Source organism: Gasterosteus aculeatus, chromosome Y (assembly GCF_964276395.1).
Source record: "Gasterosteus aculeatus chromosome Y, fGasAcu3.hap1.1, whole genome shotgun sequence".
NCBI classification, from domain to species: domain Eukaryota; kingdom Metazoa; phylum Chordata; class Actinopteri; order Perciformes; family Gasterosteidae; genus Gasterosteus; species Gasterosteus aculeatus.
Window position 1 is genome coordinate 2456479 of NC_135709.1, and position 25892 is coordinate 2482370.

Sequence of the window (25892 nt, forward strand, 5' to 3'; positions counted from 1 at the left end):
GTCGGTGCACAAACACGCCGCCTTTTAGTGTCAAACCTGCACTTCCATCACAGCCGGGTGCGAATAAACACCAAAATAAACACGCGTTTATTATCACACAATCTTCAATCATTCACTAAGACTTGTACTTTTAACCTGATAAAACGCATCAGATCAGTTTCTTTGCTACATTCAGTGAGTCTCACTGTGGAACAGGATGTGTGTGTGTGTTTGTGTGTGTCTGTGTGTGTGTGTGTGTTTAACACGTGTGCACGCTAAGCAAGAACGGGAGAGGATGTGTGCGGGCGGGCGGGCGCGGCCTGAAGAGCGATGCGCGAAGCGGCGCGTCCACGGGAAGCGAGTCGACTGCCGCCGCTGCTGAAGCTCTTCCTCAGGTCTCTGCACCCGGCCTCTTTCCGAGAGCTTAACACACGCACTGGCGCCGCTTTCCCTCCCGTTATCTCTTTGTGTTGATGATGTGGCGCGAGACCAGTTTGCGGTCAGCGTAGGCGTGTCGCAGGGGGGGGGGGAGTAGACGGTCACAGCTGCGCGCCTGAGGATGTACGCCGTCGGCCAGAGCCAGCGAGGTGAGTCCGCCTCATCGGCGCCGTCCATGGTGTCGGTGCTCTGTGATGCTGCTCAAGTGATTTGAACATTGTGACGCTGGGAATTACTTTAAGAAACGTTCTTCTTTTGCCGTTGTTTTGCACTTCCGGTCAAGAGGTCATCGTGTTTTTTTTTTTCTGTCTGAAATAAGGTTCGTGGTTAAGACGAGATGAAGAGAATGTTTGTTTGTTGAAGGAAACGACTTGAGAGGATTCGCTGTTAACAACATGTGTACGGATGGGAAACGTTTGTTTGCCACGGAGATTCTTCTCCCCATTAATCACAAGGAAAAGTCCCATGTTGCATTTCTGCCAAGTGACCCGGCGATGCCGACTTCCTGTCGGACTGCGAGACTACGTCCTCCTGTAGTCCGTCTCCGGGCAGAAGGTCTAAACGTGAGAAAATAAAAAAAACATGTTGAATGCCAAAAAAAAACAAACGTACCCGTCGCTTGTTTTTAACAATCGCAAACCTCAACCAGCTGTTCAATAGATGGTTGTCATCGATCGGTGCCGCGTTCTAGGATCCAACGTAACTCACTCAGGTCTGCAGCTACAAAAGGTCGAACATGACGCGTCGGTCTAACCGCCGCGTTTCCATGGTAACGATGTGACTCAGTGGTTTGCTCGGTGACCTTCTCCGTGTGAACATGTCCTAATGTGATCACTTCTATTGTCTCATGTACAACATACCGTTTTCATTCATTTCAAGAAATGGCGTTTATTCACGCGTTTGTTCCCTGTGGCTTCACGGTTCCCGATGTCTACATTTAAAATGCGTCTTTAAATAAATGCACACTGGGGCACATCTGGCAGTTTGTAGCCGTTTGTTTATCTTCAGTTTTCGTTCACATTGAAGCACAACTACGCAACTGAGATCCAGGGTTAAAAACGAAATAGACAAAAAAGTAACGACTTTCTGTTCCTCACAAACTGGAGAACATGAACGGACAATAGTTAGTTTCTATATATTACAGAACATTGATTCTGAATCTGACTTCTCATCCATTCCACATGAACTTAATGATGAACTGTGGATTTTCTATGCGTTGCTCCTTTAATCTCCACTTATCGACGCATTTCCCGTTGATGATTTTTGAAGTTTCGAAAATATCTGAGCCTTTAAGAAAGAGGACGGGACCATCGGCGATTGACACACAACTTTCCACAAATTAGACAAGCGTTTTCTTTAAAGGTTCCCCACAGCGCTGCTCCGACCAGCAGTCACAGGCAGAACCACCTCAGCTTGCCGCGCTTGTTTGTGTGAGCAGATCAGATGTCCGAGCTGCTGAAGCCTCACCGAGTGTGCGTGCTGCTGCCCATCGTCCTGAACCAATCGGCTGCGGCAGGCGGGGGGTCGGCCGGCCGGTTCGTGGTGAGTGACGGACGCAGCTCTGCTCCCGGGGAATGGAGGCCGCACATCTGGGTTAAATGTGTATAAAACGAGGGAGGCTCCATGGACCTAGAATCTATCTACTGAAATATAAATATTCATCAAAGACAGCAAGCAGCTGCTGGTCCCGTAACGTCTTGTCACGTGTGCCTCTGTCCCAGGTGCTGAGTCTATGGAGAGGTTACCTGGTCGTGAGCAAGCCACCTGTCAGGGTAAATCACACCTGCTGGAGGGACGGTGTGCAGCTGCCGGTGGAGGCCGTGTGCTTTCCTGTTGAATTCATTCCTCGTGTTCCCACCTAACGCAAATAAGTAGTCGCGAGGTTCCTCATCGGATGCCGTCCATCCCATAATACCTGTTTAAAAAGTTACAAACAGCGGCTGGACGGACCACAATTTGGCTTGTTGGTCGCCCCTGATGCTATTCCAGCCGATGTGGTGTGGTTGGTTTATCTGGGTTGAGTATCGTCTCGAGTTGTCCTGTGTGACACTAGATGAGGGATTGTAAGTTTGGGGTTGCAGAGGCGTTGCAAAGAGGGGGGGGGCTATGCCACATATGTTCCTTAATGGAAACTACTTTCTTCTCACAACATTTCTTACGTAGTCGTGTGCTGTAAAATGTTCAAATATTTTAGTTATCAGCACAAACGGGGGGCACCAAAATGTAGACAGATATTTTCTCCCGTCGTTTCTAATCTCTTGTTTGTGGAGCAGGTGGAGAGCACTTTCAGCTTCTTGGAGATTCGCTCCATAAACATCCACAGTCTCACAGAGGTGCAATATTTATACATGTATTATTTTTAATGGTGTTAATTTGTGTACTCTTTGCTCTTTTGTTTATCGTAAAGGCCGTTTAAGCATTTGTTCCATTTCCTTGATATTGAATGTCAGTTTCTTCCACTAGCTGAACTATTAAAAGCCTGAATCCTCACAACTTAACTGGATGGAGTGAAGTTTGAGGGATCGGGAAAGCCCAAAAAAATCAAAGCAGGTCCCAGGATCTTGTCATTATGTTGCCTGTTGCATTATATATATATAATATATAATAAATATATTGTTATATTTTATTTTTATATATATACTATATATATATATATATTGCAAACTAGCTAACATTTTGTTCATCAAGGAGGTGGAATAAATGTATATATAAATGTACAATAATAATATATATATATATAATATAAAATATATTGTTATATATTATATATATATATATATATATATATAATAATATAATATATATATATCGCAAACTAGCTAACATTTTGTTCATCAAGGAGGTGGAATAAATGTATATATAAATGTACAATAATAATATATATATATATAATATAAAATATATTGTTATATATTATATATATATATATATATATAATAATATAATATATATATATCGCAAACTAGCTAACATTTTGTTCATCAAGGAGGTGGAATAAATGTATATATAAATGTATAATAATATGTGTATATATATATATATATATCAATCCATAAAGATGGAAAGCAAAAATAATGCTGGTTATTGCTCACGTTTTTACCGTTTTCCCCGTTCAGCGGTAACACACGTGTGTATGTTACAGATCGTGTTGGAGGCCGACGGACTCACTCTGTCCTTCGGTGTGTCGCACGTTGCGGATCTTGAGGCCATGGTCAGTCACGTGACCGCCTCGCTTAAGAGGGTCTTCCCTGATTCCTCTCCAAGGTGACTCCCTCTCAGCAGCCTCATTCGTAATATAAATGACGACAATGATGTCCGTCGCCGTATGAGTGGCCCACCTGGCAAGTAGTCTCTGCTGTCCATGCTGGTGGTCCAATGGCTTTTCTTGAATAAAATGGGTCCACTTGTGAATCGACTGTCAGGCCACTGGGTGCCGACACAGCTCAAAGCCCCCCGCTGCTTGTGTGGCTTAATATACGTCAATATGTTGCAGTGCATTTCTTGTCCTTCGATTGCTAGAAATCTGCTGAGGACGAGTCCTGCAGACATCCAGCAGAGGCTCCTCACGTTGACGAGCGCGGTAGAAGAGCAGCTGGACAGTTGGCCCGGTCCCTGTGGTATGTACCTGACCACCTGGTGGCGTGACGCCTGCTGTACGTGCAGATGGAAAGCGTCTGCATGTGTTCCTCAGGAGGATTCTCTGACACCTACGCGGCTCTGTGCGACTTCAACCGGACGCCCGTCAGGGAGGAGATCCAGTGGGTGAGACACGACGTCACTGTCGAAGGCCATTTGTTTAAACATTAAACGTTTGCCACGCAGCCGCTCAACTGGCACTGAATGATATCGGTGGTGTTTCCAAAATGACGCAAAGCTAAACTGTTTCCACAGGATGTTGACAACATCTACTGCATCAACAACTGGAGAGAGTTCAACCTGCAGGACTTCAGCCACATCGACAGCAGGTGTAACACCGTACAGCGTACATATACATATATATACACACCTGTGATCTATGAAATGAAAAATGGTTTTGTCAGCATAGATAACGGCTTCAGTTGTCCATCCGGTGCACTCTTCAAAAGGACATAGATGGTGGTTAAAATGTTGATTCTGCAGCCCTTCAGGCCGCTTTTCAACCCGGGAACTGCAGCCGTTTTTATCGCTTTCTTCAATTCGACTGGACCTTCCACAATAAAGCCGCACACGTACAAACTCGCCTCAAAATACCCGAGCTAACCCGCTCACACCCAAAAGTGCCGAGCGTGAGTTTCAAGTGGAAAAGCGGCTTTAGGTTCCCCTCCGTTCCTCCCAGGGACCTGGCCGTAGCAGTGTCAGCTCTGTCTTTCAACCGGTGGTTTACCAAGATCTCCTGCAAGGACCTCAAACTGGTAAGCTCTTCTATTTTGTGTTGAGCCCTTAATCTTATTCATGGAAACCGTTTCAGAAGTGTTTTTTATGCAATTTATACTTTAATTTATGCAAAAAGTAAAAAACAAACAAATCCACAGTACTTGTTCCAGGTAACAGAAATAGTCTTTAAAGGTCATTTGGCACAGCGAGAGAATTCGGCTTTATTCAGTCAGACCGTATTAGAAAAATGCAGCTTTGTTTTGCATCAAAGCACAGAAACACTAACCTGACGAGGAACCAGCTGGACGCGTTTCCTCTTAAATTCTCAAAGCCGCAGCTGTTCTCTGGAGGAGGAGTTCATCCCACCTGCTAAAGCATCTCTAGCTCCCACGGGTGAAAGGTGTTCAGGGCGTCTGCCTCTGTCTCTTCTCCCCTTCAGTCAGTCGACATCCAGCAGGTGTTGATTTTCCTGCTGTCCAGATCTCTCAGTCTGCAGGAGCTTTCACTGGAGGCCAGCGGACTCAGAGTGTGAGTGTGTGTGTGTGTGTGTGTGTGTGTGTGTGTGCTGTAGCCATGCAGCACATTCGTGTTTTACACGTGCACGTTGTCCGAGGGACAAACACATTTAATCCAAGAGATCAGAGCCGTTCACAGGGAATCATTGAGAAGTAACCTGGTTGTTCGGCTGCAGGGACTTTGCGGTCAAAGTGGCAGCAGCGCTGCGGGAGCACCACTCCTCCGCCCTGCAATCCATCAACCTCTCGGGCAATCCCATCGAAGACAAAGGTGCTCTTTTTAATCTGCAGGTCTAGAACATAGATGTGACGTTCCACCCTGAGCCGAGTGGCCACTTTTGCTTTGTTGGTGATAAGTTGGTTTAACTGTAAGAACATTTGCCCTATTTTTCTTGCAGCATCTTGCAAATGTTTTTTTAGCTTAAGTCAGCATCGATGTTTTTAAATCCGCCTCTCTTTCCTGCACTGAACAATCTAAGTATTTGCTGTTAAAATGGTCTAAACAAACAAGAGAAATGGCCACTGTATCGTACCAGGTATCTATTCTAAATGAGCAGGCGTGTGTGGCGTTTTCATTCCCAGGGGTCATCGCTCTCAGTCGGGAGTTGGAGAATCTGGCTGAAGGACTCAAGGAGCTTTCTCTATCCCGGGTGTCGATGACTGCTAAAGGTGCACACACTCAAACGAACGCACACGCACTCGCGTTCCCATCCCTGTACAGGACACCACATTGCAGAAACCGCACACGGGCACGAGCGGACCTGAACACGCTGGGGGGGGGAAATGAGAAAGGCACAAAGAGCAACCGTAACGTGAACCCCAACCTCAGAAGTCTTGATCCTAAAACGTTCACATCGTGTTATTTATCCACAACGTGAACGTGTAGACGGCGTCATGTTGGCACAACACGCGCAACACGCGTGACCGTCGTATTTTAAAGTCCATTCACGGTCCCGTGCATGAGCGTGCTCTGTTCACTTGCAGGTCTCGGCTCCCTGAGTCAGGTGTTGTCCTCCACTCGGCTGTTCTCGGCATCTCTGACCCACCTGGACCTGTCGGGTAACCCCGGCATCCTGGTCGCCGAAGACGCAACGGTGCGCCGCCTCTCTGTGTGTGTTTCTCGTGTCAAATAGGGTACAAGATAGTGTTGCCTACAAAGAATAGCGTACTTGCATTTACTGCACATTGACATCCGGAAGTGTAACTATTGCTGGGAAGTTACAGAGATCATGAAAAGGTAGATAATATAAAATGAGAGATACTTCGATGTCCTGCAGGCAAATTTGCGTTGGCCTCCAAGCCGCTGCCGCACGCAACGGAGCACAGGTCATGCATGCAGCCGTGCGTAAACATGCTTTAGTGCACATGTCAAAAAGAGTAACAGCGTGATAAAACCCGCTTTGATCAAGACAAGCAATAAATATTCAATAAAAAAGGCAAAGTACATTATTCCCGTGATGCCACTTTTTGTTGTTCGGTTTAGCAGGAGACGACGTGACGGCAGTGAACATCGGCGAAACCGTTTTGGAAAGGATAGCAACAATAAATATGATTTTAAAAAACTAAATCTGTATAATATTAAATAGTAAATACTGCATTGTAGTGCTGGTTTAACGCAAAACATGATTTACACATTTCACATCTGCGTCAGACTTCTCAGTAGCAGTTTAAACCGTGCAGCATGTCTGGACACCTTACACATAAGCAGCATGTATAAACACTGTGTGTGTGTGTGTGTTGCAGTTTCTCTTTAGGTTCTTATCCGGTCCAAACTCTCTGTCTCATCTGGACCTCAGTGAAACCAGCTGCCCTCTGGACACGGTCAGTTCACACGAAAGCGCTCAATAGATAATAAATATGAATATAATAAATCATTCGGTCAAAGCCCATTGGCAGCGAAACAAAACAAAAACAGCATTCCTGTGTTGAATATTCTGAATTGGAATGCAGGTGAAAAGAAACCGAACTATTGTCACGGTAGGCGAACGTCAGCGAAACATTGTCCATCCGCTGGGAGACACGCGAATACCAAAATGTTGAAAGTCGATGGGTGCCGCGCGCGCGTGTCACTGTGTGCATATTGTGTTTTTGTGAACCTTCTGCTGCAGTTATTTGTGTCCCTGTCCGCCGGATGCTGCAAACTGAAGCGACTGAGCGCGGCCAGAAACCCCTTCAGCCACAGGTCAGCGCCGCTCTTCAGTCCCTGTGGTTCCTCTCTGCATCAGACAAGTCGGCATTGTGGCAGAACTGGACCAGTGTGTTGGATTTGTGTCATTCGTAAAGTAACGTTACGTGCTGAGTGTTGAGTCAAAATAAAGCAGGATGGAACGTTCAATTCAAATCCAAACGTGTTTATTCTGTAGCAAAACCTAAAGCTCTCTATTGCTGTAGTTCGGGCTTTGCTGCAGTCTTCTCTGTTTCTGCAGAATGTCCACTGGCTTCAGCAATGCACTGGTGGCTTGTTAATCCTATGGCATAACTTCACAGTCCCACAACGCGACAAAGTGGTGAAACACGATTTAAGAACACAATCCAGGCGATGGACACACGTATTACACGAGTCCTTGTTTTCATGTGTGTGTCTTTGCACAGCTTTTCAGACCATATTTCCCATTAGAGTTCCTCATCAGGTCAGCTGGTGTTTGTGTTTTCGTGGCTTGTTATAAGCGTGCGTGTGTGTGTGTGTGTGTGTGTGTGTGTCTGTGTGCAGAAAGGTGCAGAAGGTAACCAGGAGCATTCGGGAGTTCTTCAGTCAGAGCACTGAGCTCCAATATGTGGGCCTGTCTGCAACCAAACTACCTCCACAAGCCCTCAGGTGGGTTTATTCCCGTGTTGCGGTAACGTTGTGTTCCCTTTTGAAGTAAACGTTGAACGTCTTTCCTCGCTTTTACGATTCACGTCACATTACGGCTTTATTGGTAGAACAATGACTTTCACCCCAAGCTAGTTCTGCACCACAATAGAAATTGCACTATAATGAGTAGAAGTGAGGGAATTTAAATATTCATTTTGTGCAGTTATAAGGCCGTGTTCGAAAACAAGACTTTCCTCTAGAAATATTTTATTTAATACACTAACTATTTGTCTTTGCCTGTGCTGATGACGTCCGACGGTAGAAAGAAAGGAAAAGTAGCTCAGCTTCTAGTTAATCGGCACGGTGTTTGTTGTCAGTAACTTTGCTGCCACTTCCTGCAGTTATAAAAGGTTGGTTATAGTGCAAGAGGAAGCCGGATTGCTCACGGTGAGTCCGCTGTGTGTAGACCTGTGTGTTTTGTTTCAAACTAGGTTATTACTACAGGGTCTGGCCACCAACACCCGTCTGTCCGGGCTGGAGTTGGACCTTAGTAGCTGTGAGGTAGAGTTCACACACAAATGCAAAAAAAAAAACGTATTTTTCCAGCTCCAGTAGACAATCTACTGTATGCCTGTGTTTGTGTGTGTGTGTGTGTGTGTTAAGCTGCGTTCCGCAGGGGCCCAGGTGATACAGGAGCACATATCTGAAGCCGCGTCTATCAGAAGTCTGGATCTCTCTGACAACGGTACGCAAAATCACACACACACACTCTCAAAGTAAAAACGTGTACGTGCATGCAGTTAATCTGCTCTCCTAGTTTGAGGACGTCGGTCCAGTTCATGTTTAAACACACAAAACGAGAACACAACGAGTTCCAGGTCAGCGAGCTGCGCTTTCCCCTCCAATTGACCTGCGACTCCAACCTCCCACGAGCTCCAGTCCTTTGTCCCCCGAGTCCTCTGACCCTCCGCGTTGTCCCTCCGTCCGCCGCAGGCTTCGAGAAGGACATGGTGACTCTGGTGCTGTCCGTCGGCCGGTGTCACGCCCTTCGACGTCTCGCGCTGGGGAGGAACTTTCCCGTGAAGTCCAGGTCTGGGGAACGTGGCGTCAGCCCGTCGCACAACATCTGTCTAGCCGCTGAATTCCATATGTAGTCCCAACAGATACATCTTTACTACAAAGGCTCTTAAAAAGAGGCAGAGATCAGGGACACTGTGGGGGCGAAGACAGCAGGACTTTTAGAAAAGTGTTTAAACATTTCTTGCCATAGATGTTTTTTTTATTTCATCAGAACAGTTCTGGGGAGACTGCAGGTGAGTAAAGCTTATCGGCTACAACGTAGTGACATTAATAGGAAATAGGAAACCCAAGACAAAGGGATACATCCCTCACCTTTATTTGAATGTCCTCCATCATATCAGCCACAGCCGAGTCCAAATGGAACCAAACCTTCACTGCAAGCATCTACTCTCGTGTCTCAGATCCGTAGGTCGGTCTCTGTTTCTAAACCACGTTTTGTTTCACGCCCGCTTCCCGTCCGCCAGAGCGCTCACCGATGTCGTTCACCGCATCGCTCAGCTCATTCAGGACGAAGAATGTGTGAGTGACACAGCGTGATCAGTTTACTTGCTCGTTTTTTTTTTCAATCCAAACGTTTCCTTCCTCTTGGGCTCTGCCGCCCGCCTCTGACCACGTGTCTTTGTGGATTTGTGTGCGCGCAGCCCCTGCAGTCTCTATCGATGTGCGACTCCAAGCTGAAGAGCGCCATGCACGGCCTGCTGAGCGCTCTGGGCGGCCACGCCGCTCTGACCGAAGTGGACATCAGTGGGAACAACATCGGAGACACTGGAGCCAAGATGTTGGCCAAAGCCCTGATGACGAACACCAGGCTGAGGTAGAATTTTCTCCACAAACAATCCAGCTAGAAGTAAAGCACTTTGTTTTATTCTTGTAATACATGTGCTCATTTCTATTGGATAAGAATATAGAAATAAAGAACAATAGAATCGGTTCTAGCATTCATCCGCTTAAGTGATCAATTACCTTTTAATAAGCCCGAGTCGTTTGTCCACAAGAACCGGCACGATTCAGGTTCTCCTCTCAGTTGACGTTAGGACGTGAGGCCGCGGCTGGCCACTAGGTGTCACCGCCGACCTTCAGCAGCGTGGACTTGACGTTCCCCGCCGCCGCCGGAGACTCCGGAGCCGACTTAATGCAGCTGAACTGACCTCTGTCTCTCTTTCAAGGACCTTGACATGGGACAGGAACAACGTAACCGCCAAAGGGCTCCAGGATGTGGCTGATGCCTTGGAGAGGTCATGCATGTGCACACACACACGCACGCGCACACACACACACACACATAACATATTGTGTGTCTGTGTCATGTAGGAACTTCACTCTGCTGCATGTGTCCGGCCTGGCTGACATCACCCAGAGTTACCGCAGCAACCCCGAAAGAACCAAGGAGGCTCTGCACAAGGTCAGTGTTCATTGTTTACGCTCGTCTGGATCACAACAAGTTGAGAATGTGCTGTAAATCTCAAACGCACAATTGTATTAAGCCTAGATTTAGCCACTCTCTGCTGTACACCTCCGGTGTGTGTGTGTGTGTGTGTGTGTGTGCGTGCAGATTCAGCAATGTTTGGACAGAAACAACCGGAGACAGTCGGAAACGGTGGAAGCTCAGAAAGGGTTCGGAGCTCGCCAGTCTGAGAAGGTAAGAAGTTAAGCAACACATTATTAAGTTAACAAAACTCCAACGTAGTAAACTGAAAGTGTTAAAAAAAAAAAAGGGCTCAATTTAGGTATCTTATTGATTCATTTCACGGTCAATTTCATAAGAACGCCATTACATTAGAAGGTCCGATTAGCACATCCGATGGTTAAAAGAGATGTTTGCTGAGGGGTTACATGAAGAGAGAAGTCCCCTTGGTCTCCTTTTGACGTGGAAGCGCTCGGCCTGTTTCTTTAGCCACGTCTTTCTCGGTCGTCTCCCATTTCAGAAGGTCCAGGATTTGTGTCAGCAGCTGAAGAACAGCCTCCAACATCTAAACCACTGCAGCGTTCAGGAGGTCCAGGATGACATCGTGACTGCACATGAGATGCTGTACACCGCGAGGGAATCCTTGAAGGTTACTGGCTACTGAATGAATTTCGAATTATGTCGGGTTTTTTTGGACTAAATAATCACACACAGGCTCTGGAGTACTCTGTTCATTAAAAGTACATCCATGTGACTGATTCTCTATCCTAACGTCTCGTTGCATGCAGCTGCTTCCCTCTCTGCGCGAGGCCGGCAGGAAGTGTGCCCCTGATGGTGACTTGGTGAACTGCACCCTCGCCGACGCCGCTAATGCGCTAATGAACGAGTTCAACGGCAGTATACAGGTGCACGTTCAACGCCCGCTGTTCGCTGGGGTAACGATCGTAGGCGGTCACGAGAATATTCCAGAAACAGTCGTGTGTTAGATTCCAGAACAAGGTAAACGCCTTAACGGCATAACTCGGGCTGCGTAACAGCAGCGGTTCATCATGAATGCAGAAGAAATTTTTTGTTTTTTTTTAAATATGCATGTTTTGAGTAATCCATCAACTTATATGACATGGTTGTAAATAGCCATCCACGCCTTAAATCTTTGGCTGCTTTTAGAATAACTTATTTTCCCCGTTAAGATGGTTCAGCTACTGTAGAGAAAAGGGCGCCGTTTCTCGCTCTTTAATCTCACGAAGTCCTCGGCGAGAACGACAGCTTTGTTTCTCCGACGCGCCCTGAAAGCAGCTCCGTATCTCACTCAGCATCTCGCCGTCTTGAAGACGAGCTTTGGCGTGTTTGGCAGCCGTGTACAACCAGTATGGATCAACCGATTAACCAATGGATCCATATATATAAGGCGCAGGGTCGTTTTTTGAGGAAATTAAAGCCTTTTAAATGCGCCTTGGAGTGCGGAAAATGCGGTATATTTACTTCAATACCACAAGAGGGCGCCGCGTTTGTTAAACAACGACAGGCGGACAAGAGCGAGAGCCTTATTGTTTCATTAATCTGTCCGTTTAAATTGTTTGTGCTTCATCAACTAATGTTTCACATAACTAATGTGCCGCATCATAAAATATTTTTATATTAATTTCAAACTTTTAAAAATTGAAAATTAAAAAACTTTATTTATTTATTGTAACTGACCTCTCGCGGCCCACCTGCAGTACCTTCGCGGCCCACCAGGGGGTGTATCTTTTTAGTCACTTTTTGTATCAATTCATTGTTTCTCTCTGGTCTCTTTGAAAGTCCGTTTGGTTTGAACAGTTCTTCAAAGGCCTTTGGACACGTGAGCCTGTCCCAGAGGCGGGCTGAGCATGACAATATTATTATTCCGAATTTCAAATTTAGCACCTACGTATGATATTGCGCTAGTCAGACACCACGTCCGGCTTGGTCTGAGGCTGCTTCCTCGGCGGCTTCTGCCTTGTCTCGGTAATGCCTGCTCTTGGTCGCGCTTACAAACCCTTGTTTTTCCAGGCGTTGGCTCAAGACCTGATGAGGGGTGCAGAGGCGACGTGTCCACAAGCGATCCAGCGATCCAGGGTGTCAGAATGCCTGTCGGAGTGCGTGTCCAAGAGAAGTAGGCAGACAGACACATTCCTGACAAGAACCCTGGTGGAGAATATGGGGCCGATCATCAGCAACAAACTGCGGTAATAACTTTCATGTAATACAGCGTCGTTGTGGTTTTGGGGCTGAGCTCCATCTCGCCGGAATACCGTATGCCAGCCTACCCGCCGAACCCAATGCGAGCGGGACGGACCGCGGGGGTGGCTTCCATCGCTACCTGGTCTGTCCCGGACTCCCGGCACATCTTCAGGGTTTGCCAACTTCTGTCGAAGGTTCATCCGGAATTACAGCACGGTTGCTTCCCCGCTCGCGGCTCTCACCTCCTCCATATTCCCTTTCTTTGGACCTCTGAAGCAGAGAAGGCCTTCAAGAACCGTGTCCAGGTTCACCTTCAGATTGGTTTGTGGACTGCTAATGTTGCAGTCTCCCTCTTGGAATATGGCCTTTGCGCTTCTTTGCACCCAATGAATGGAACGTACCATATTTGGAACGCCGAGGGACGCTAATGAGTTTTTATTTTTGAATGGATTTTTATACAGTCTGACTTGTTTTTTCTGCCCTTTACTGGTCAGCAGAGAGAAACCACACTTAATACACACGATTGACTTCACTCAGGAAAATCAGAGGTTCCTGCCTATTTCAATACATGCTATGAATTGTGGGTAATTCCCTCAGGTAAAGTCTGTCAAAGTGTGCATAAAGGGCTCCAACTGTCTGCGTGGGAAACCTCATGTACTTGGTATTTTGACAGTGGGACGGTGGGACGGCCCTAATCCCCTAACTCTCGTTTTGGGAAAAAGATTATATATCTATCAGCTCCGTGTGTGTCTTCATTCACCTGTTGGGTGGAGTTACCTTTTAGGAACATAGATGCGTCCGATTACCCTTTAGCCACTACCCCAATATTACCTTTTGATGGCTGTAAATGAGTGGCTGATTCATTTGAATTGGTCTTCCCTCTGATGTGTGCATTTGTTGTCTCCTGTCTGCCTGTCTAGTGAACTGAGACAAACATTGAGTGTCTCTCTGGCTGAAAGCCTCATCGAACAGGTTGTTCACGATCTGACAACGGCGCAGCACAAAATGGTAAATGTGTGGTTTCATTTCCATTAGTGTGACTTAATATGATGTTGATTACTATAGTCCATCCATTTTATATTTATCATGGGAAATAAATCCTTTATTTTAACGTTAGTTAATAAGTTTATGACCAGCCGTAGATTTTAATAACACATGAATTTATCTATAGAATTTACATTGTAACCTGTAGTCCACTGCAGTCAATGAAGCACCTTGGTAGGATGGAGTTAGGCACGTTTTCACCTCCTGGTCATGAAGAGCACACGCTTATTATTGATGTTCACGTTTATTATTGTGCCTGTCATGGAACACCGTGGAAACAAGAAGTCTCAAAACATATCTTTACATATATATATATATATATATATATATATATATACATATACATTATGTATATATATATATATATACATATACATTATGTATATATATATATATATATATACATATACATTATGTATATGTATATATATGTGTATATGTATATATATACATATACATTATGTATATGTATATATGTGTATATGTATATATATACATATACATTATGTATATGTATATATATGTATATATGTGTATATGTGTAAATATAAATATATATATATACATATACATTATGTATATGTATATATATATATATACATATACATTATGTATATGTATATATATATATACATATACATTATGTATATGTATATATATATATACATATACATTATGTATATATATATATATACATATACATTATGTATATGTATATATATATACGTATACGTATATGTATATGTATATATATATATACATATACGTATATGTATATATATATGTGTATATGTATATATATATATATATATATATATGTGTATATGTATATATATATATACATATACATATACGTATATGTATATATATATACATATACATAATGTATATGTATATATATATATATATATACGTATATGTATATGTATATATATATTTGATATGTTCCACTCATTACTATTGATGTCTTTCTGTATTTACTATACAGGATAATCTTATAAAAGAAAATGTGTCTACTGCCCTGAACGTCGACGTCCCAGAGCTTCGACTGGTCCACAGTGACTTCCCGACTGATGACGTGAGAGACCGTTACCTACCTGGCCGTCCATCATTGTTACTCACTCATTCCTTTATGTGTCGCATTTACGCATCTTGTGCTTTTTCTTTCTCATCACCAGTACAGTCCGGCATTTTGGAGGAATAGTTTCCACTCCAAGAGCCTGAGGCCTGCTCCTTCAATTGAGAGTGAGATAAAACCACAATAACGATGTGTTCCTTCGTGTCTTTCCTCCTCCCGCTGAAGCCGTTTGCATTTGTGGGTGTCTGTGTTTCTTACAAAGCCACGAGATGCAAGTTGTAATAATAAAAACAATGTACTAAAAATGCGCTGTTGATCTGGTAAACGTGTTAGCAAACATCCTGAAATGTCTTTTAAGCTGCTTAATGTTCCTCTATGATCACCAGCAAGAACAATTTTGCAACTCACAAGGTACCAAAGAAACTTTGCTACAAACTTGCACCCAAAACATGATTTACCTCAGTTTCCATTTCAACCCATGACTATGAAACACACTCGATTCACAACTGACCTCTTGATCTCTTTCTATATATTGTAGTTATTATAAATGTCTGCCGTCAGATCCAATCACAAAAACTATTTATTGCTGTTTCGGCAGAAATTCTTTTCGGCCTTTCCCCAAAGCTGTTTGTCTTCACCTCTGCACGCCGCCACAGGGCCGAGGCCGAGCTCAAACTCGGTGTTCTCCCGGCTGAGCAGCACGCCGACCAACCGATAGGAGCGCCCGTCTCGCCTGCACACGTTCATTTAAATACATTCACTTAAACGCAGCTTCTACAAAGGCTACCAAGTCCTCCTTTGGATTCTTAGCCCTTCAAACTCCAGCGGGGGGCCTCCAGCGACAGACGGGCCACGTGGGGCCGACCCCAGGTCCCCGATTACCGCAGCCTTTGACCACCCGATCGGGTAACGGCCGTCGGAGCCCCGGCGAGAGCAGCAGAGGCTCCTCCTCTCTGCTCCGCTGGAGGCCAACGCTGACACCGATCGATCCGGGAGGTGTCGCTGGGAGACACAGGAGAACCAGCGCCGGGACGGAGAGCGGTCGGGCCTTTCTGGGGTCTTCTTAATTGACTCTGGTGCTCGAATACGTTGCTACTTTTGTCCAAATGCAAAACACAAAATGAAACATATTTATAGTTATAAACCACCAAACAGATGCAATGACGCCCAATTTAGTGGACGTAGACGTACTGCCTGGAAGATTCAAATGGAGAAACATATTTTTGAAAATATACAATTTACAGCCCTGTTTATTTCCCCCCCTTTTTCGTCATGTTTTCTTTCTCATTTGCAGGCTAGAAACCCCTTTGTGACGCTTAATGTGCTTAAATCTGTTACTCCAGCCGTCAGGAACAAACCAACTCAGGCCGTAAACCTTTTACCTCGTGTTGCACGTCTCGTTTGACCCCTGGTCCTCCCCCCTGCAGGACGCGCCCCCTGGTGGACACACGGCCGTCTTTGGCCAAGTGGAGCACGGCCTGTTTACTCTCACATCCGTGACTTCCACCCTGGGAGAGACGAGACGGGGGGGGAGAAAAGATGGGGGAGGGGATGACGAGGAAACGTGGGGGTGGGGGGGATGTAGGACGCTGTAGCTCCCGACCCCCCCCCCCCCCCCCCCCAACCCCGCTCCTTTTGTTTGATTGGACGATAGCTTTCATTTAACAGAATAATGTGCCTTAAATTTACTGCTCTGCTTCCTCTCTGCATGTTTATGCTCGACTGATTATCTCCAAACTGCCCCCCCCCCCCCCTCTATCAGAGTCATCTGACACCCCCTCCTCCTCCTCGTTCCCCTCTCGTGTCTTTCGCATGCGGCTTGCCTGCCCTACATACAGGGCATCTCCGCAAAAAAAGCGCTCAGACTGCATGGGCCGGATTCGCCGCGTCTCCTCTCATCCGTCTCGCCGCTGCGCTCTCAGGCTTCCTGGATGCCGACTGGGAGCAGCAGACCAGGGACGGAGGAGCAGAGCGACAGGGTGGAGGAGGAGGAGGAGGAGGAGGAGGAGGGAGAAGGTCCTGCCTCTCCCGGTTGCCGATGGCAACCCCGCTGTCAGTCCGTTTTCTGAGCCCCTCCCCCTCCCTCGCCCCGATCCCCTCCCTCTCGGGTCCGACGGGGAGGAGGCGGAGGGAGGAGGGGGAGGCGGCGGCAGCGGATGCTGCGGCAGCGGCAATATCAGGAGCGAGCGGAGCGTCGTTCACTCCTCCTCCCGGCCTCCCCCTCCCCCTCCCGCACTCCGTCCCCGCTCGAGCTGCAGGCGAGGAGGCTGCCGGCCGCGGCGGCTCACCCAGACGACGCGCTCCCGTCCCGGGCCGCGGCCCTAGCCCGGTCCCCCTCCCCGGCTCCGGATCCCCCGCTTCTCCCATGGAGCCTCTACCCACCCAGGGGCAGATTCTACGGCACTACACTGCCACCCGTCCAAGGCCACGGCGCACACACACGCAGCCCCCCTCCCCCAGGCCTCAGGTAAGAACACACACACACACAAACACCTACAAAACAGCTGTCAGTTTGCACGTCGTTTCTATTCATGCACGCGATTTACACGCCGGCTGAAGCGGGAGACGGATGAAGGGTGGAGGGAAGGGCAGTTTAAGTTGATGGGAGCTAATGGCACGACCACACGGGGGGGGGGGAGGAGAAGGCGATGGAGATGGAGGAAACAACACAGTGGTTAAAAAAAAAAAAAAAGAGAAGTACAGAGCGCTCGTATGACCGTGATGCTGAGGCTAATGCAGCAAAACATCCACCACGTCCATCCCTCCTTCCTGTAGCAATGACGGTAGCCATCTTTATCTTTGCATCCTCTCGCTCCGTGTAGTCGTGCTCAGTGAAGTGTGAGAACAAGCCGAACCATTTTGGGAGTCGTGTTCCCTGCGTCCATCTCTCTCTCTCTCTGACTGACTCAGTTATTCATGTGTTCATATTATTGGGGGACTCTTTTCCTGTGCTCCACTTGTGATAACGGGGGGGAGGTTGACGTCTCTTCACCTGCAGTGACCTTGCGTGGGCAGATTGCACCTCGTGTGTAACGTAGAAGAGTAAATCATTTACTTTTTTGGTATTTGACTTTAATGTAAATTGTCCAACCAACTGGAGTTCTTTTTTTTTTTTTTTTTTTACAAATTCAAATACAAATTGAAAAGATGTAGATTCCCGTTAGGCTTTTAGCTTGCTAGCTTGATTGAAGAAGGGCTTCCATGACCATCTAGCGTTCCCGGGTGGAGCCAGGTCGAGTTGGCGAGTTGACCTGACGCCGACATTATTTCGCCCTAAAGGAGGAAGCGGCTCCACATTCATGTCGTCATTAGTCACGAAAGCTCTGAAAAATACATGCTTTCGCCAAAATAAATTACACGAACATTTGCTAATTAAAATGGCGGGCGTATCACCTGTCGTGATAGTGATTCCTGCAGGAATCACATAATCCTAAGACTCAGCACACCAAGAGAAGCCTGCGCCTGCATTATGTCGTCACTTCGCCGTCAGTTACATATGGCCACTATTTTTTTTTTTAAAAAGAAAAGTTTTTTTTTTTTTCATATTTCAAAATAAAATACACAAGTCCTACACCCAAATAGGAGTTATGTTTGTTGTTTTGATACAAAGAACACTGCCTATTTGGGGGGAAAAGGCAGCTCGGCATATTGAGCTGACGCCGTTGTGGAAAAAAGGGAAAAGATGCTTTTCTTTAAGCCTCTAGAACACGTGAAACACGTGTGCCGCTAAAAGCGGCTCTTTGTAAAGGTTCTCTATTGCGTCACGCCCAAATGGTTCTACACAAACGATGCATGTTGCCATTGAGCACATTGTTGTGCAACGACACAATTTCAAGACCGGACTTTTTTTTTAAAAGTAGTTCTGGGAAATAATCCAAATGGCCCCCGAAAAAATTGACGCTATTACATGTTTGGGTGCTTTCACCAAAAAAACATTAACACAATGAGCTTTTTTACAAAATAAAACTCAATGTGTCCTTTAAACCCGAGGAATCAGAAGACTAGAAATGTACCAGACTATAAGACAACAGTCTCGTATCACATGTTGATTTGATATCGATTTATTGGCCATCACTTATCGAATCATGTGAACTGTCCCACCCAGCACCGACTCGTCCAGCAGCAGAAAGATGGGGCTTAATTGTCGGGAATGTCTCTTTCTACCCATGTTGGGTTTGTGTTTGCGGGTCGGGTGGACTCGACAAAGACTGCACCAATCAGGCTCCATCACTACTGTGGGGGGGGGGCTGAAAAACCCTCATGGACGTCTCTCGTCATTTTTTTTTTCCCCCCGCTACCGATACTAATCGCAGATCATCGAGGATTCCACATTTCTCGCCGTGGTTGTTACCGCAAAACCTCACCTCAGTGTCAGAGTTATTTAGAGTTTACAGCAAGAAAAAAAAAGGTCAGTTGGTGACAAGAACGAAAATGGCATCATCATCTTCTTCCACGGTTTTCTTGTCTCCAGATGCTGTAAAGCTTCACCTGCAGGGCGTGCAGTGTGTTGCTGTAGATGTCACTTTATGTATCAGCCTATGCATGGTGTGTGTGTGTGTGTGTGTGTGTGTGTGTGTGTGTGTGTGTGTGTGTGTGAGAGAGACAGGTGGCTGCGACGGAGGTGGCAATGAATAAGACGTAGAATAATGAAGATGGAGAAAAGTGCCGTGTTCACTAACAAGAAAAGAACCCGTTGTTAGTCCAAGCCTTTATTTTGGCAACTGATTTAACAAAGTTAAGGTCTTGACAGAAGAGTAGGTCATTTAGCCATTTGCTCACTGTTAGTTTGACTTTTTAGCCGTGTTGCGTGTTGCGTTGACTGATTAGAAGCGCGTTGGGAAATGTGAGGGGAGCCTGAAAGGCGTCGAACAGGGATGGCAACTCAACGCATGTTCAGTCACTACGGTCACAGGTGCTGCTTAATAGACGAGAATGAGCAGAGTGTAAATGGTTTAAACACACTGGGATAGTCTGGTACCAGGTACATGCCGACGCACACAATCAAAAAGTCACAGATTTTTGGCGTGGAAATGGGTCCAGTCCTGAACTTCCATCGTGCAAAATGCACTTCGGCCAGATTTGTGCGTTGGAGCTACGAAAAATTATATTTTGGTCCATGTGCAAAACATGGGCGGAAGATGGGAGCCCATTAATGTCCATTCATCAAAAATGCCCCAGACTTTACACACACTACAACGTCTTCACAGCATTCTGGTCTCTCGGAGGAAGTCTGAAAACGCCAAAAGGCTGAATTGGAATTTTTCGGGGTGTGATCCGTGACGTGTTCTGCACATGTGATGATGCCACCTCACATGGTTTGGAAGTTATGCGGATTGAAAATACAGCACAACACAAAAGGGTCTTTGGCCAATATCTTCTAGACAACAAATTCTGCACAATTTGCAAACAATTAAAGCCAGTATGTAGGAGGAGTTTGCAAAAAGTAGTTTTTTACTAAATTCAAAGTGGTGGGAAATAATTACAGGCAGAGCTCAGCGGTCAGAGAGATTTTTTTTTGTCGAACTAACGGAGCCTGACGTGTATCGGGAGCGACGGGTGTTGCTGATCCAACTTCGAGGGAGGGAGGGGGGGGGGGCTAAAGGTCACGGCAAATTGGTAATACCAAAAATGCAACCAAAGAGGAAAAACAGGAACAAATAGGACGTTGTCAGCTGCTCGGCCCTTAAAAAGGGAGTTTTTTTTCCGCTTATTGGATTTGACCAAGTTAAGAATATTGCTCACACGTCCCAACGGTCATCGCTTGGTCCACAGCAACTTTCCATTCATCAGAACGCATCACAGCGGTTACAACTATTCTGCTTTTTTTTTTTTTATTGTCAGATCATGCACAAGAACCATGAGATCGCATGCATTTGTGCGTCTGTCTGTGCTTTGTGCACCTCCGTGCATGACCCACCAGCCGCTGCTCCGTGTGCAGACACTAAAAACGGCAAACTAAACACGCGTCTTGCAGCGGAGCGCGTAGCGTGCTGCAGCAAACGGTGCGCTTGCTTTGATTGTTTTTGGACGTTGTGTCTGACTAACAGCTTTTGTCTAATAGAACTGCCCGGACACACGCTGGAGCGCCTCTCAGTCGCTAGGCTTCCAAGCTGAATATGAGGTGATGATTTATGTTAGAATGAAGAATATTTATACGGTATATGTACTGTTTGGCTATATTGTGTTAAATATAACAGCATTCTCAGAAAAACGAGTAATTGTTATGTAATGAGGCTTTGCAGAGTTTTAAAGATTCTCCTGAGCAACGATGTCGCCTGTTGTTTCTCTCTCTCTCTCACACACACAAAAACATCTAAACTATGATGCAAAATCTGCATTCTGATGCTGTTTTGTGGTGTTTTGTGTTTCAGGAGCCGGTTATAAAGGCGGAGAATGAGGCCAGTGAAGCGATGGGCAGAGTGGACGAAGGAGTAGAAGAGTTCTTCACCAAGAAGATCATTCCTGACCACCCGCTGTGAGTCGACCACACGCGCTTACAGACATGCGGACGAAATCTTTACCTGCGACGAGTCAAGAACAGGACAGAAGATTTATAAAGCCATGAGAATTTATGTGGAATTTAATAAACCTGACACATTCACATTCATATTTCAGCCTAAAATGCGGCACGCTATGGCTAATGACAACCAACCAACCGCTCACGGTTGTCATAGTAACCAAACACACTGAGAGTCTTTAGCGAGCAACGGAAATAGTTTGAATTGAATTCATTCTTCATTCACTGTGAGAGGGGAGCACACAGCGTCTTCTCATGTCATTTGTATTTTGTTTAATCAGGAAGACGAAACCTCTCTGGAAACTAAAATGTGTTTTGTTCCTTGTTGTGTGTAGAACGCATGCTGAATGTTTTATAGCGCTTAACAAATCCCTCATCCCCCTCCGTTTAATACCACGTAGACATACACACCGTGCAGTACGAAGTGTCACGCGTAAAGTATTCTGAGCATTGATTGCTGCTGAGTGTCCCGCCATACGCGTCCGTTTCAACGTTTTCATTGTCACCCCCTTTTTCAACAACAGCCGCCAAGCAAAAGCATCCGTTGGAACAGAACTCACTCCCCAAATCGTGACCTTCTGGTGTAAGTAGGGAGAAAACACGATTTGAAGCCTGAAACTGTTCCATCCCCAAACAGCGTGGGCGGCCGCTGAAATAGCAGCATGTCTTCCTGCATATTTACGGTCTTTGCACAAAATTGGGGATAGCGCTTCCGCTTCCACCGGCTGCAAAAACAGCAAGGAAGCCCGTTGCTATTGTGCTAGCTACTGTGCTGCAGACAGACTGACCGCTGGAGCAGGAAGCGGCGCCCGCCGAGGGATGTTTTTGCGCCGCGCGCTGTTTGCGTGGCCCTCGTCGATGTGCGTCTTGAGTCCCATAGCAGTAGTCGTAGTACTGAGTGTCTCTTCTTTGTCTGTTGCTCTTTCTGCTGTCTCCCTGCTGCAGAAAAGGCCGGTGGGAGGAGTCAATCCCTGCCCGAGCCACTCCCTCAGAATCAACCCCCTCTTGCTCCTCGTCTGACAATATCACCCCCACCACCCCCACCACCTCCACCTCCACCACCACCACCACCACCACCGTCCCCTCTCCCTCCTCTCCGCGTATTGACACATCCCTCCCATCCGCTGACGTTGCACCCCTCTCTGCACCCTCCACTTGCCCCACCCCCTCTTCTGTCACCAACACCACTCTCCCCAACAAAAACGTCAAGAAAAAGTTTGGCGACTTCTTTGCCTTCAAGAGGTCTCGGGCCGGCCGAGCCACCAAGGCAGGAGGGGGCGAGGGAGGAGGAGGAGGAGGAGGAGGAGAGGGGGTGAAGGTCAAAAGGACCTCCATTGCAGACCTCATTCGACCCCTCCGCGAGGCCAAAGACAGGGAGAGGGAGAAGGGGAGAGGGGCAAGGTCAGTGGAGGATGCTAACGTTTCTGATGATGCCGCCGTCACAGAAGGGACCGTCGCCACCGGCCAACGTCTTGCCGGCGATGCCAGGGGAACGACGCCGCCGCCGGCCACGGCGTTAACCACGCCGCCGGCCCCCAGTGAGATCCCTCCCTCTCGCGCCGCCACCGCCGCCGCGACGCTTTCCGACCCGCGAGAAGAGCCGCCTCCCGTCTCACCGGGCCGCGGCCCCGCGGTCACCTCCCCTCCACCGGGGCAGGAGCGGAGCGGCGGCGGCGGCGGGCAGGCGAAGGAGATGAGGTTAGCGGGGACTCCGCACGGTGAGAGGCGAGCGAAGGTGACCAAGAGGTCACTGAGGGAGGGCAAGAGCCAGAGCCTCATACTGCTGACGGGATTAGAGCCCGAGGACAAGGACGGCAGACACAAGGTCAGTTTGATGACGCGCTCAAACGGGGAGGGCGGGGCAACGCTTGCATTTCGCTGGGAATCACGAATTAGAGACATTGTGATACAGGCGCTTGATCTGCACGCCTGCACCAAAGATGAGAGAGCACTGGTTTAATTAAAGGCTGAAGCAAACAGAAAAAAAGTCTTCAGTCTTAATTTGAAGCCGCTGAGGGTCTCAGCAGACCTGCAGCCTCCTGGGAGTTTGTTCCGGATATTCGGAGCAGAATAACTGAAGCTGCTTCTGCGTGTTTGGTTCCGTTACAACCAGTAAAATCCCGAGTACTGTCCTGCGTGTCTGGACTAGAAATGATAAGTGTTTTTTTTCTCCACATTTTCATCTCCATGTACCGTCCTCCAGAAGTATGCGTCTGAGAGCACATCTAGTTTTGAGCAGAGACTTCAGGTGATGCTGCACAGAATGGGCGTGGCCAAAACCCCACCAGCCCAAACCAAGGCGAGCCAGGTAGGAAGTGGTGAAAAGTAACCCGTTAGTTTGTCCCGTTCTCAATCAGTTCTATTTTTCTTTCGTTTAAAAAAAAAAGTTGCATTTCACCTCAAAAGAAAAAACAGGCGGCTAAACGGCCAAAATGCCGACCTTGTGGCTTTCAACTCACAGTCCACGAACCGATTGGTGACTTGGCCGACCTTTGCTTGTCGACTGATTATTAGCTAATTATAACTGTAAGCCCCCGATGAACCTTTTAAAGTAAAAAAAAAAGAAGAAAAAAAGACCACCAGCGAGAAAATTCATATTGTGCCGTCGGGTCAAACTTTATTATATCGGATGGCACAATTGACCCGTTTAGCAGAAACTCAGACCACAGCAGGGCCTCCAGCAGGACACGTTACATCCTCTCCCTGGATTGCATATATTTAAGATTTAAGAATTACAAGTTCCAGAAGACTATTGATCAAACTTTCCATCATCTCTTTGTTTTGCTGCAGAACACAGAGGAGGACCTGAGAAAGGCCAACTCCGAAGGTGAGCTTACGTTTCAGTCATTATTGAGAACACAAAATCTTATAATCTTCAGTGTAATTCAGTTAAAGCGTACAAGAAATGCATTTCAAGTTTAACTTGTGCCAGCTGCTGTGGTAGTTCTAAAGATAATATTGTAAATGAAGCACAAACGTAACATTCTACATTTTATGAAATATTTCGTTTACATTAACGCTGTCGCTTCGACGCCTTCCGTTAATCCGACTCCCAGACTTTATTACATGTGCAGCTTGGATTCAACTGTACGCCACGTCTGTCCTCAGGCGCTATCCTGGACAAACCTGCCCCCCCTGCCACGCACAGCAAGCCACGAACCATGTCCACTTCATCAGGTACATATCTACTCTGTCTGGATAGACAAAAACGTTCCTTCGTTAACGTGAATCCGTGAAGATGAATCCGTTTTAAGGTGAGACACAAGGAGAGAATATTGTCATTGGGCAGACGACGTTATGTTATATTATGTCTGCTTTCGGACTGGAAGAAGAAGAAAAATACAAACTAAAAATATATTGTGGGAGTTTATTTGACCTCTTTGCGTATTTTCTCCTTTTACATATTAAAGAAAACGTTAATGTTCTAATATCAATAACTTATTTCTTTAAAGATCTTTTTCAATTCATAAATAAGTTATGAAATTTCCTAACCCCCCCACCCGTTTTTTTTTTTTGAACCTTGTTTCCAGCAGACCCCAGGCATCCCGTGAGAGCGCTGGACACCACCCGCCCCGACTCCCCCCCTCCCCTGAAGCCCGTTCCCTCCGAGCGCCCCGCCGGGCCTCTGCCGCCCAAACCTGCCGTGAAGGCCAAGCCCCCGCTGCCCCCCCCGGCTTCTCCTGCCGGCCTCGCCTCTCGCGCCGGGAGCTCGGCGGGGAGGGTCCAGCTCAGAGCGCACCTTCACGACGGCGGGCCGACGGAGACGGCAGCAGAGGTAAGACGCGGCGCTCTGTCACCTGATCACCTGTCACTCTTTGTTTAAAAAAACGTCCGAAAACTGCAGAAACATAAAGTCAATAACAAGGGAGCGATGTTCTTGAGGCCTTTACTTTGTTGGTGCTATGATGACTGGTTCAAACGTACAACTGACGGGGTCAAATACTCTGAACATCATTCATACATTTGTAATGTGACGACATAATGGCTACAGTGACTAACGCAGACCACAAGAGGGCAGAATTCAGTCTTTTACTGAGGCAATAACAAGTTCCCGATGGTCACCGACGGAACATCGCTGCTCTCAGCACTTTGTCTTCTTCACATTAATCAAACTAAAAAACAGCGAACGCTGCTTGCGGAACTCGCACATTGAATGTGATGAAGGGAAGCCATGTTTTTCTTCTTCGTCATAATGCGGTTTTGAGCTGGAACACAAATCAGAAACACTTCAATGGTAAAAAAAAAAGAAAGTTGGCTTGATGATTTTGTGCGGGACAGTAAAAGTGTAGTGACATAAGACATGATATAAAATGAGAACGTGGAAACAGAATATGATTGACAAACATATTTCGTGCACCCACAATGCACCTGTAAACCTGGTGATGTCATTGGTTAATAAGAGCATTCAGAATCAACAACGTATTAGGTTTACACAACAATACGGTATCTGTGATCATTTCCCCTTTAATTAAAGTTGTTGTATGTCA

The 25892-nt window shown here is 46.6% G+C and overlaps 1 protein-coding gene across 3 annotated transcripts in view; it reads left to right on the top strand.

Annotated features, from left to right (window-relative positions):
- The first annotated feature begins 266 nt into the window (after positions 1–266).
- LOC144390794 (uncharacterized) overlaps positions 267–25892 on the top strand; it is a 30305-nt gene continuing 4679 nt past the window's right edge. The window contains exons 1-38 of one of the 3 annotated variants that reach the window (XM_078097230.1): positions 267–566; positions 1856–1959; positions 2139–2189; positions 2691–2750; positions 3560–3681; positions 3937–4034; positions 4109–4179; positions 4309–4382; positions 4733–4808; positions 5210–5298; positions 5462–5556; positions 5868–5954; positions 6270–6379; positions 7029–7106; positions 7394–7467; positions 7996–8100; positions 8571–8640; positions 8743–8824; positions 9073–9169; positions 9624–9678; positions 9801–9973; positions 10326–10394; positions 10471–10561; positions 10712–10798; positions 11085–11213; positions 11353–11469; positions 12596–12771; positions 13687–13774; positions 14799–14888; positions 14989–15055; positions 16811–17355; positions 20950–21009; positions 21260–21363; positions 22351–23230; positions 23609–23713; positions 24196–24232; positions 24514–24582; positions 24936–25180. In XM_078097230.1, coding sequence (XP_077953356.1) covers positions 539–566; positions 1856–1959; positions 2139–2189; positions 2691–2750; positions 3560–3681; positions 3937–4034; positions 4109–4179; positions 4309–4382; positions 4733–4808; positions 5210–5298; positions 5462–5556; positions 5868–5954; positions 6270–6379; positions 7029–7106; positions 7394–7467; positions 7996–8100; positions 8571–8640; positions 8743–8824; positions 9073–9169; positions 9624–9678; positions 9801–9973; positions 10326–10394; positions 10471–10561; positions 10712–10798; positions 11085–11213; positions 11353–11469; positions 12596–12771; positions 13687–13774; positions 14799–14888; positions 14989–15055; positions 16811–17355; positions 20950–21009; positions 21260–21363; positions 22351–23230; positions 23609–23713; positions 24196–24232; positions 24514–24582; positions 24936–25180 — 4758 coding nt within the window. In that variant the 5' untranslated portion in view covers positions 267–538. Of the gene's footprint in view, positions 567–1441; positions 1960–2138; positions 2190–2690; positions 2751–3559; positions 3682–3936; positions 4035–4108; positions 4180–4308; positions 4383–4536; positions 4809–5209; positions 5299–5461; positions 5557–5867; positions 5955–6269; positions 6380–7028; positions 7107–7393; positions 7468–7995; positions 8101–8570; positions 8641–8742; positions 8825–9072; positions 9170–9623; positions 9679–9800; positions 9974–10325; positions 10395–10470; positions 10562–10711; positions 10799–11084; positions 11214–11352; positions 11470–12595; positions 12772–13686; positions 13775–14798; positions 14889–14988; positions 15056–16810; positions 17356–20949; positions 21010–21259; positions 21364–22350; positions 23231–23608; positions 23714–24195; positions 24233–24513; positions 24583–24935; positions 25181–25892 lie in introns of those variants that run through there. The other 2 variants (XM_078097231.1, XM_078097232.1) reach the window with 2 other exon arrangements.